Source organism: Anabrus simplex, chromosome 1, assembly GCF_040414725.1.
Source record: "Anabrus simplex isolate iqAnaSimp1 chromosome 1, ASM4041472v1, whole genome shotgun sequence".
NCBI lineage: Eukaryota > Metazoa > Arthropoda > Insecta > Orthoptera > Tettigoniidae > Anabrus > Anabrus simplex.
The window spans coordinates 239,578,668-239,590,977 of NC_090265.1; the positions used below are offsets into that span (position 1 = coordinate 239,578,668).

The window sequence follows — 12,310 nt, forward strand, 5'->3', positions numbered from 1 at the left end:
AAGCAGTTTTTTCGTAACTCTAACTAAAGATCTATCAGAAAATTGTTTTATACGTCTTACAGGAGAATTTCGGGCATGCGGCGCATTGTGCTCATTCGTCCAGCGCGGAATCATAACAAATGTAGCAAAAATGCATGGACCAATATAGTAGGAGCCTGCAATATCTTCTGAAATTGAACTTCAGGGTAAGGATTCAATAAAGGTCAATAATACATGCTTCAGCATGTACTTTTTGTTAGTCGAATCGCTTTAGAAAGTGTACAGGGGGCACATGCACGGGGCATTCAGCTCCCCTGCATGGGGCTAAGAGGCAGGGAGGAAAATAAAATTTTCCCCTACCCCTTACTTGTATGGTGAGGGAGATACAGAGTTGGAAGGTAGCCGACGAACTTCATCGTATTTCTTTCGGCTGTCTGCTCGAGTGGCAGTCAATTGCCTCCAGCTAGGCATCTCGAGTAGGAGTTTACTTGCGGCAGAGTGGCCTATTCATTTCCATTCCACCAACAGCACCTGGGCTACCTATCCAAGTTGTAAACAAGCCCACTATTGTTTCAATTCAGAAATATCACTGGACCTGGTGTCTCTACATGACTAGGCTGTTGGGGGAGGATACTATACAATCCTAAATCTTGAAACATGATGCCAGAAGAGGATGCTGTTAACTTATTAGCGAAATTCAAGATAATATTTTGATAAAGTGGATAATTTAGACAGAGAGACCGCTAGACTTTTATTTGTGATGATAGTAGTGGTTGTTTTAAGGGGTGAGCAGTAGATTATCACTATTGCAACCTGAAGGAAAGAAAACGTTCGTTTTCTGCAGGTACCAACTAAAGAAAAGAAAGTTCATTATAGGCCGAAAAATGAAAGAATCTTTAGACTTTCCAATTCTAATACATTCAGAGTAGGAAAAGAGTAAGCTGACATGAAGATTATGACACTTGCATGGCGGTAGGGTTTATTGATAATTGCCCGGATGAGGCAATGTCCTAACAAAAATAAAATAAAGTATTTTCATACATTGTCACTTGCACGGAGGTTAAGGGCTAAAGTTTGTGGAGTATGCACATTTTAACCCATTATGAAAACTCCTCCTGCTCGTCGTTATTACTATGTCCACTCTAGTTAGTTTACAATGATGGAAAACAGAAGCATAGCATCCGATACGCTCAAATGTGTAAATATCAAATAAGAGAAATGATGATTTCTATTGAAGAAATACGAAAAAGTGTAGAAAGGAGGGTAAAACATGAGAATTATATTGACAATTGATGAGCTACCTAATACCTGTAAATGTTTCATGGCTGCTCTTCTGTGGAAAAGAGACAGTGTTGGCCAAGATACTCTGAAAATAGAAAAAAAATAGAAAATAAATAAACAGAACATCCGTTCCAAAAGGAAATTTGACCCTGCAAGTACTGATACTGCAAGAGTAAGATATAATTGCATTTAGCCAATCCGGGAATGTGTTACAACCTCGTTTATGAATCAAGATCATTACTTAAGGAACTAGTCTTTGTACAAGTATCATTCCGACATCTGTCACTATGTGCAAGTGTACTAAACCCAAGGATATGAGGGACATTACGTCGTCAGTCAGGGGATTCTTCTCATAAAGACAGCTGTAGTTCAACTCGCAGCCGATGTATTTGGAATTTTTAGAATCATAGGTCATAACCCTCTGATTTGAATTTCATGTAAGGAGATCGACAGTTATATATAACTATATTATTGCTGGTTTCATTGTGATGATCGTATTTAATATTTTAAGGGGATCCCCTAGGTCCATGTAATTTCTGAGACGATTGTTGAATTGTAGCTGGAGAGAAACCAGACGCTAGCGGCTGCAATATCCGGGGAACGACTGTAAAGTTCCAACGCAGATCAATTGACGTTAACTCGCATTGATTACTCCGTATACATTATGAGATAACCGTCCCGTCTTGTCTGCAATCCAGGAGAAAGACGAAGAGGTTTTACTATTCGAAGAATTACGATATAGCCAAAGAAAAGGGAAGGGAAATGAAAACCAGGAAAATTAAAGAATCTTACCGCCTCGCAAACCTAATACCGTTATGACAGGACCTAGAGATAGATGAAAATTATCAGTCCGGCATATGTCAAGAGAAGCTATGCCGGAATCAGCTCTGTATGCCATGGTCGCCAACTCGTGTTTCTAACTTGATAACCTCTGAAAGTTTGTCTATTTTCTCGTGTAAAGCCAATGTGACTTCGTACAGGACATATTCAATCAAAAATTATGGTACAAGTAAATGTTGGGTTTTGAACCCGAAGGCTGGTTATTTCCCCAATAGTCCATTATTAGTTGTCATAGATGGACTAGGGGTCACTGAAGAGGCGTACAAGGGTAATGAAGGGTAAAAGATTCCCACAACTTTCCTCATTGATCTAGGCATTGCTATTACATATCAGTCCACCAAGGCCACTAAATCACACATACAAACCGACCCTACAGGCGAAACTTTCGCACCATTCATATCAGGAGCTGGCTGCATAAGGAAGACATAACTATCATCCCTCGTATATTAGTCACTTTCGTCGGGACGGAATGATGTATTGATATGGAGCCCTATGGTCACCTCAGATATGATAAATCGTGTTCAGTACGCCAGTAAAGCAACGAAGACTTGAGGGCTGTAGAGTTTAAAAAATAGCTTCTAATTTATTATTTAAGGGTACAATTCTCTAAATGTATGACATATTTCGTTGCATATGTTGTAGCTCTGGAGATGGTCGGCGCTGACAAACGAGTGATGGGAGGAACCATCATCAATTTCATGGACGCTTTGGGCTTTGCGTCTCTCGGTGTACTGGCCTGGCTAATACCGAACTGGAGGACACTCATTCAAGTGATGCACATAACTGGGATATTCTTCATTGCCTACTTCTGGTAAGGACTTCAATTGGTAGACATTACTCTATTTTAGCTATTATCGTCCGTATTATCACCGGTGTAAAGTGTAATATAAGTGAATCTGGGTATCAATCCGTGATTCTCCAGGCTCAGTTCATTCATTTTAACACTTATTTTCTTCTTTTCTCCTCATTTTAGCATAATAATAATAATAATAATAATAATAATAATAATAATAATAATAATAATAATAATAATAATGGTATGGCCTCAACTACCGTGTGCAGACATTTCGATCTGACGCCATCTGGCTGTCTGCTCGTCGATTTCGACGTTCCGTTTTACTCTAGGCCCACTAGATGGCAGACCGAGTATACCGAAACTCTCTTGGGCGTCTATGGCTGAGATTAATGAATTTTGTCGGGTAAACACCAAATGTGTCACCAGAGATCTTTTACATGCCGACATCGTACGACATGGAGTGTCGAATGGATTTTTTTCCGCCCTTCAAAAGTCCGACTAGCTCTGTCGGGCTTGAACCCCCTATCTTGGAATCCGGAGGCCGACACTCTACCACTGATCCACAGAGGCATTTGTCCCGCTTAATTGCAGGGTCTGCTGTTCTGGTCTTCCTTTTCCACTTGATGCAGTCTTATGCATCTTCAGGAGAGACTTCGCCAGATGCATGTCCTCCCCTAGAGTGTCTAGCCAGCGCTTCTTTGGTCGCCCTCGTGGTCTGCGCTGAGATTTTGGATTTCAGATTCAATGGCACCTTCCGATCAAAAAGGACTCATGTTACTTGGCGTCACTTCATCAAGGCAGCGTTGATTTTGCTTCGAACATCTGGTAAAGTGTCACCATCTGATTACATAAGTGATCCCAGATGTGTACATTGAGACTTTTTTAGAATCTCAACGCCATCAATGTTAATTGTCCCATCACTTTGTACGCCACCTTCTAGGTACTCAGTTTTTCCGACGTTAAGTGGCAGGCCATATCAGCCAAAGGAGTTTTATCAATGTTGGAATAGTTGTTGAATATCTTGACGGGATTCACAGGCAACCATAACATCTTCAGCATAGAGTAGAATCCAACGGTGCGGTGTTAACACTTCTGTGCTGATTATGTCGAAACACAATGAACAGAAGTGGAGATAGAGCCGATCCTTGATGAACATCAACTTGAACGCGAAATGGTTCAGACATTCCAGCAGCACATCCGACAGAGCTGGTGGCATTCCGATACAGAAGCTGGATCCATCGAATATATACTTCTGGTACACCACGCAGCCTCAGTGCATGCACCTGTCTCATATCACACGCCAAAGAAAAAATTATCTATCACTATAATATATCTCATTTATGGTTGTAAGGTGGTAGATGGTGCTTCATAATGATATTCAGGGCACTAATATTGTGTACAGATTCTGTGAAAGGCGTTACTCATAGGTCGAAGGAGTTGCAACAACACGTTTGAGCTCATTGCGTGAAGCAATTGCAAGATACTTCACTCCTCGTCTAGCCTAGTACTCTTCATTACCTTTTATCCCACGTGAAATTTTTTTTTGATTTTTCCTTCAGAAATACACCTTTGGAACATGTACCAGGTACGGTAAAAGGAAACAATACCAAAAAATTCTTTCTGCCATACATGTTCTGAGACAATCGTGCTGGTTATGTATTTATTGAGCAAGTTTTCCCACTATGTGATGCAAAATAATTGTAAAGAATGTTAAATGACGTGTAACTAATTATTTGAGGAAGAAATTACAAATGACGACTACAAAATTATTCTGCTGGTAATTTTAACATAATTGGAATACTTTATATGAGAAAGATTCTGTCAAATATTCCATTTAATCTGTTCCTGCCAGGTAATTTTTCAACGTTAAACACGGGTGTGGAACACTTTACAAATCCATGTTTCGGTTTTACTTTTGCACCGACAAATTATAGGCCTGGCACCAGCTGGACAACCACAGCAAACAGTGAACCTCGCGCAATGATTGCAGTCCAGGTTGATGCGATGAAAGTTATTCATTATCAAGCCAGGATTTTTGAAAACTAACAGGTCAGGTGAGAAAGGATTTTGGTGCCATCAGCGATTTCTGTGCCTTCTCCATAACAGTGTAACCTCCGGAGATGCTCCTTGAGGATCCAACCGGTCTTCGAGCTGATCACTTAACAGACAAATCATAACTGAGTCGATATGGCTCCAGCATTGGTTCATTTGTTAGCGAGTTGGTGTGAAATTCTGTTAACTGGTAGTTAACTGGTTCTCTATAGGTAGTAGCTCAACATTACACACGCATTGTTTAATTTTTTTAAGGTGTTCGTTCCGAACTTCCTACGTATTAGTTAAATATTCCGTAGGCAGAACTGCATAACTCTGTACGTTTTCTACTTCTGTAGGCATTAGTTCCAAATTTATTAGATGCTAGTTCAAGAATGTATATTTATCCATTCATAATTCTACAGGAATTAATTCAGTAGTCCTTAGGTAAATCTACTGGTAGGCAATCATAAGTATATATAGTTCAATAATTTATGTGTAAGTTCATAATTTTGCAGATCTGTCTGTCAAATTATCTGCCTAGAGGCCAAATAATACCACAGATTTATGATATGATTGCTTTAAAAGTTATGGGGACTACTTCGGAAACTATCATGTTATCAACGGAGTAGTAAATATCTGGGAAAGTAATCTCAAGCACTCTTTGTTGACCAGTCATTTTATTATTTAATTAAGTAATATATTAATTCCTTAAGTCGGGAACAGTGTAGAAAGGTCCCTGGCCACTCGAAGGGAAAGAGAGGAACGACCGTCCATAGGACATGTGCTCATAGGGAAGTTTGTGTAATTTTGGGATATGCTGTCCACGCTCCGATTATTCTCACACTTTTGGAAACACCTTGTATAGAGACAAAAATTACATTTCTCTTCTAAATGACTCACATTCTATGGTTTGTGTATAAACATGACCTTTCGATCGATACAAAACATTGAAGAAATAAATTATATCGTAATTATATCGTATTTTAGAACAATCGTATTTTAGACCTACCCCCCCCCCCCACAACCCCCTTTGTTAATATCGCACAATGGACTCCATGAGACTGCTTCTCACATAAAGAACGTTTACACTTGATGAATTAACCCTCTGGCATGTTTATCAAGTACTTCTCGCCATGTAACCGGTTTTCAGTCGTTATAGGAGCACACTAGACATACACAATCGTACACGATGAAATTCCTATTTCAATATTATGCTTATTATTTGATTAAACACACTTGCGGTTCATACATCACAAACAGCAAAGCTTAACTATTGCTGACTGCTTGTGACGTGGACAAGCCAGTGTGCTGTCGACGATCGTAATAATATCTTAATATAATGTACGTAATTTTTCAAAGAATTCTTTTAAAAATGTTTATTTGAATTGTCAAATATTGAAATGTTTCAACACATACATGATTTAAATTTCAACCCCTGTCCGTGTTAAGATGTTAACAATCACTATAGCACTAACATTTACTATTCTCCTGATGTTATTAATTCTTTCTTCATTTTCCTCCTTCAGGTTTCTTCCAGAGTCTGTGAGGTGGCTTCTTGTTAAAGGGCGGTTCCAGGAAGCAAAGGAGTTAATCTTCAAGGTTGCTAGGATAAACAAAGTGAACTTATCTGAGGCAACTCTTAAAGAACTGGATGACTCTACGTTCATCCCTGTTAAAAACATTGTAAGTGTATGAATTATAACTATGACCCGGAACATTATGACCATCTAAGTGATTTTCATTTTCAATAATAATAATAATAATAATAATAATAATAATAATAATAATAATAATAATAATAATAATAATAATGCCGCCGGTCTGAGTAGCTCAAACGGTTGAGGCCCTGGCCTTCTGACTCCAACTTGGCAGATTCGATCCTGACTCAGTCCGGTGGTATTTGAAGGTGTTCAAATCCGTCAGCCTTGTGTTGGTAGATTTACTGGCACGTAAGCGAACTCCTATGGGACAACATTCTGATACCTCGCCGTCTCCGAAAAGGTAGTCAGTGGGATGTAAAACCGATAATAATAAAATTTACGAAGTATTCTAGAGCCTTAGAGTACAAGGTTTGAACTGAACAATGGTGTAATAAAGTATCCCATAATAATAATAATAATAATAATAATAATAATAATAATAATAATAATAATAATAATAATAATAATAATAATAATAATAATAATAATAATAATAAAATCAGAAGAAGAAGTTGTAGGATAAACCATTTAAAATAAGTGTTAAAAAAGAGGACAGTCCTTCATGTGTTAATGATCTTAAAATCATATACTTACCTGAACAAAATTTTTGGACGAAGATTCTGGTAATGCCGATTATTTTCATTTTCCGTACGTTCCACCCACTCAGAAACGTCTTATGGTTAGTGTGGGATAGGACAAGGCTAGGACTATGAAGGAAGTGGCAGTGACCTGCATTTGCCTGATGTGGAAATGGGAACCACGGAAAACCATATATCAGGGAATTCGACGGTGGGATTCGAACGCACTATATCCCGTATGCAAGGTAAGAGCTATATGGCGCGAACAACATAGCCAACTCGCTCAGTAGTAGTGGTGATATAGGACTGAAAGTCCTCCTTTTACTCCGTATAGAAGGCAGAGAGTATGAGGTGACCAGGAAATCCAAAACATTGTACGTGTGGCGCTGGACAGCAAGCGTCCTCATTTTATATTATGAACTTATAATTACAACTTTTAATAAATTCTGTGTACTATTTAGATATTCCTTCACAGAATATGTACACTGGTATGTCAGATATGCCTTTAATAATCATATTTTTTGGGGGGGGGGACAAATTCGATGTCATATGGTAGTTTATTGTATAATTTGATCCCTATTTGAAATGTCCCCTTTTTTAGATATACTTGTGTATCCGTGTATACTTGTGTTATGGTCATGAATTCAATTTTAAGGAACTATCTTCATTCATTAAATTCTTTTCAAAGGAGATAATACTTTCAAAGATACGATACAGGATTATGGGAAGATGTTTAAAGTCGTGAATAAAGGTCTGAAAGATCTCTTGGTTTAGCAGTCCTCATAATTATTATTACCCTCTTTAGAATCCTAAAAGTACTAAACACATCAGAACATTACTACAATTCTTAAGTGTGCATGGAAATAAGCAAAGTATGCACTTCTTAACGTTAGCAAGCTTGTAAAGGATTTCAAAATACGTAAAGCAAACCACATTGTACTCAGTTTGGACTTTAAGTACTGTATATGCTTTTTCCATTTTGGATCATGCTAAATTACAATGCCTAAAATTATTGTTTCTAATTTGTTTTCTAACTGATGGTCATAAAAATTATATATGGAGTTGCAGGAATCCTGTTCTGAATTGTTTGAAAATTAGAATATACCGTTTTTTTCCATAATTTATTATTAGACATTTTTGAGACCATTCAGATAACTGTTCTGCAACAACATCAGGAGACTGCTGCAGAGGCTCCTTTATATTGTAAATAAAAGGAAGAGGGCCCAGGATCGACTTCTGCAGAATTCCAAATTTAGTGGTACCCTCGTCAGGTAACTCTTCATTAATGGAGTGTTTTCGCATCCACTGTATTTTAGAGTAACAATTTGTTACCGTATAACTAGATAAGATTCAATTATTTATTTTCTATACCCCTAATACCATATTTATTTAGTTTTGCATTAATTATTTTGCGATTGACAGAATCAACAGTCTTTAAAAAGCCAGGAATATGCCACTTACATGTATTTTTGTCAATTAGTTTTAATACATTCATTAATGGCTGTTTGTCTTGAATTCCCAGTCCTGAATGCATGTTATGAATCTGAGGATTGTTGCGTGCTCAAGTGACCGTCAACTTTGTCGCAGCCCCTTCGACTAAGCCAGCTCAGAGAACTTCGCTGCCCGCCTGAGGTCATGCCACGGTCCTTCCTCTATTGTTCCCTTGATCTAGTTTCTCCATGCGATTTCTGGAAGATACGTCGGGAAAGTTCGATCTCTTTTTTTTTCTAGTTGCTTTACGTTGCACCGACACAGACAGGTCTTACGATGACGATGGGATAGGAAAGGGCAACGAGTGGGAAGGAAGCGGCCTTGGCTTTAATTAAGGTACAGCCCCAGCATTTGCCTGGTGTGAAAGTGGGAAACCACGGAAAGCCGTCTTCGGGGCTGCCGACAGTGGGGTTCAAACTCACTATCTCGCGAAAGAAAGCTCACGGTTTCGCGCCCCTAACCGCACGGCCAACTCGCCCGGTAAGTTTGATCTCCAGACGAACCCTGAATGTTCTAGTGGCCTAACATCGAGGTATAAATACAAGGCCCCTGCGAGCGAGTTGCTGTTGTGGAGTCGGAGAGACCAGTGAGTGCGTGAACTGGAGACGACCGAACGGAAGACTGTACTGTGTGTTCGCGTAACTCTGTGGACTGAGGATCGCCGTGAACCAGCAAGGAAACGCGCTATCGTGAATGGAGGATAAATGGACCTGTGTTAATGTTCGCTGTTGTGAGCATCCTCCTACTGTTGAATACTGTTGAGTTGATTAGTTGTTCGCTGCATGTGACTGTGTGAAGTGCTGGACTATCTGTGGAGTCGAACCAATGAACAGTCGTCCTGTTTTGTGTAGCCAGTGGCACTGTGTTCAAATCCAGCGGTCTACACAGAGCTGCTGTACGAGTTGACTGGACTGGGGAAAGTGAAAGTAAGGATTATAGCCGTCCCCAGGTAATTCCAACCGTTCCGAACTGCTTGGTGTGTGTACAGAAGAGAGATTTGTAAATAGACAGTAATTAGTAAGTGTGGCAATTCTAGGCTGGTTAGAAGTGTGTGTATTTATATATGTGTGTGTGTGTGTCATTTATTAGGTCATTCTGAAATAAATTAGAGTAATGAAATCGATGGACTTTTATTCATAACAGTATATTATTTACTTTTTGTAAAACTTACTAGTCTATTATACATTATTTTTTACTATTTTTCAAATGCCAGTTGGTAAAGTATTGGTTGGTGGTTATCTGATTCATTTTTGGCCCTATTTGTGTTTTGGAATGCCTTTAGAGCGTTTTAATTTTTCAGTAACAGTTCCAGTAAGAAGTGATCTATTATATAAATGAAGTAATGATAATTATATCACAACCTTTAAAATTGCGTCAGGGATGCCAACTGTACCAGCAGAGTTATTATCCTTTAGTCCCTTTATAGCTATTCTTACCTTATACAACGTGATATGATTTAGAAACAGAGATTCACAGCATTTATTTTTCTTATTATTGAATGTTTGAGTACCTAGATAGCATTTCTCCAGTAATGTTTCAGGAATCTCCAATACATACTTGTTGAAAGTATCTGAAATTTCTTCAGAGTTTTTAATCACTTCATTATCAATTGGCAATATGATAATTTGATATATTTTTGAAGTTTTCCCTGTTTCCCTCTTTATTATATGCCACATAGCACTATTCTTATTAGATGACCTGGCAGTGAGTTTATCATTATACTTTCCTTAACATTTTTGTAGTGTATGCCGAATTCAGGTATTGTGTGTAGTTTTGTATACACTGACTGACAGAGCAAATGCAATACCAAGAAGGAGTGGTCAGAACTTTATGCCAATTGCAGGGTAGACTGACGTCACTGAGGTATGCTCATGATATGAAATGCGCCGCTGTGCTGCGCACGTAGCGAACGATAAATGGGACACGGCGTTGGCGAATGGCCCACTTCGTACCGTGATTTCTCAGCCGACAGTCATTGTAGAACGTGTTGTCGTGTGCCACAGGACACGTGTATAGCTAAGAATGCCAGGCCGCCGTCAACGGAGGCATTTCCAGCAGACAGACGACTTTACGAGGGGTATGGTGATCGGGCTGAGAAGGGCAGGTTGGTCGCTTCGTCAAATCGCAGCCGATACCCATAGGGATGTGTCCACGGTGCAGCGCCTGTGGCGAAGATGGTTGGCGCAGGGACATGTGGCACGTGCGAGGGGTCCAGGCGCAGCCCGAGTGACAGTGACGTCAGCACGCGAGGATCGGCGCATCCGCCGCCAAGCGGTGGCAGCCCCGCACGCCACGTCAACCGCCATTCTTCAGCATGTGCAAGACACCCTGGCTGTTCCAATATCGACCAGAACAATTTCCCGTCGATTGGTTGAAGGAGGCCTGCACTCCCGGCGGCCGCTCAGAAGACTACCATTGACTCCACAGCATAGACGTGCACGCCTGGCATGGTGCCGGGCTAGAGCGACTTGGATGAGGGAATGGCGGAACGTCGTGTTCTCCGATGAGTCACGCTTCTGTTCTGTCAGTGATAGTCACCGCAGACGAGTGTGGCGTCGGCGTGGAGAAAGGTCAAATCCGGCAGTAACTGTGGAGCGCCCTACCGCTAGACAACGCGGCATCATGGTTTGGGGCGCTATTGCGTATGATTCCACGTCACCTCTAGTGCGTATTCAAGGCACGTTAAATGCCCACCGCTACGTGCACCATGTGCTGCGGTCGGTGGCACTCCCGTACCTTCAGGGGCTGCCCAATGCTCTGTTTCAGCAGGATAATGCCCGCCCACACACTGCTCGCATCTCCCAACAGGCTCTACGAGGTGTACAGATGCTTCCGTGGCCAGCGTACTCTCCGGATCTCTCACCAATCGAACACGTGTGGTATCTCATTGGACGCCGTTTGCAAACTCTGCCCCAGCCTCGTACGGACGACCAACTGTGGCAAATGGTTGACAGAGAATGGAGAACCATCCCTCAGGACACCATCCGCACTCTTATTGACTCTGTACCTCGACGTGTTTCTGCGTGCATCGCCGCTCGCGGTGGTCCTACATCCTACTGAGTCGATGCCGTGCGCATTGTGTAACCTGCATATTGGTTTGAAATAAACATCAATTATTCTTCCGTGCCGACTCTGTTTTTTCCCCAACTTTCATCCCTTTCGAACTACTCCTCCTTCGTGTTGCATTTGCTCTGTCAGTCAGTGTATATACGAGTATTCTGTGTAGTAATTTATGCTTTATACATAACTTTCTAATCTCCATTGTACCGCGCTCGATAGCTGCAGTCGCTTAAGTGCGGCCAGTATCCAGTATCCGGGAGATAGTAGGTTCGAACCCCACTGTCGGCAGCCCTGAAGATGGTTTTCCGTGGTTTTCCCATTTTCATACCAGGAAAATGCTGGGGCTGTACCTTAATTAAGGCCACGGCCGCTTCCTTCCCACTCCTAGTCCTTTCCTGTCCTATCGTCGCCGTAAGACCTATCTGTGTCGGTGCGACGTAAAACAACTAGCAAAAAAATCTCCATTGTTATCCAGTCACAAGTTCTGTTATTTTTTATTCATAACTTTTAAGAGGAAATTATATTTCAATTTTGTTCATATGCTGGCAAAC

General features: G+C 40.6%; 1 protein-coding gene across 1 annotated transcript in view; it reads left to right on the forward strand.

The window, feature by feature from the left end:
• The window catches only part of LOC136864449 (organic cation transporter protein), a 184,854-nt gene that overhangs the window by 117,429 nt on the left and 55,115 nt on the right, over nt 1-12,310 (forward strand). Inside the window, exons 6-7 of the mRNA XM_068225989.1 lie at nt 2,743-2,911; nt 6,457-6,613. Of these exons, the coding sequence (XP_068082090.1) occupies nt 2,743-2,911; nt 6,457-6,613 (326 nt within the window). The remainder of the gene's footprint in view (nt 1-2,742; nt 2,912-6,456; nt 6,614-12,310) is intronic.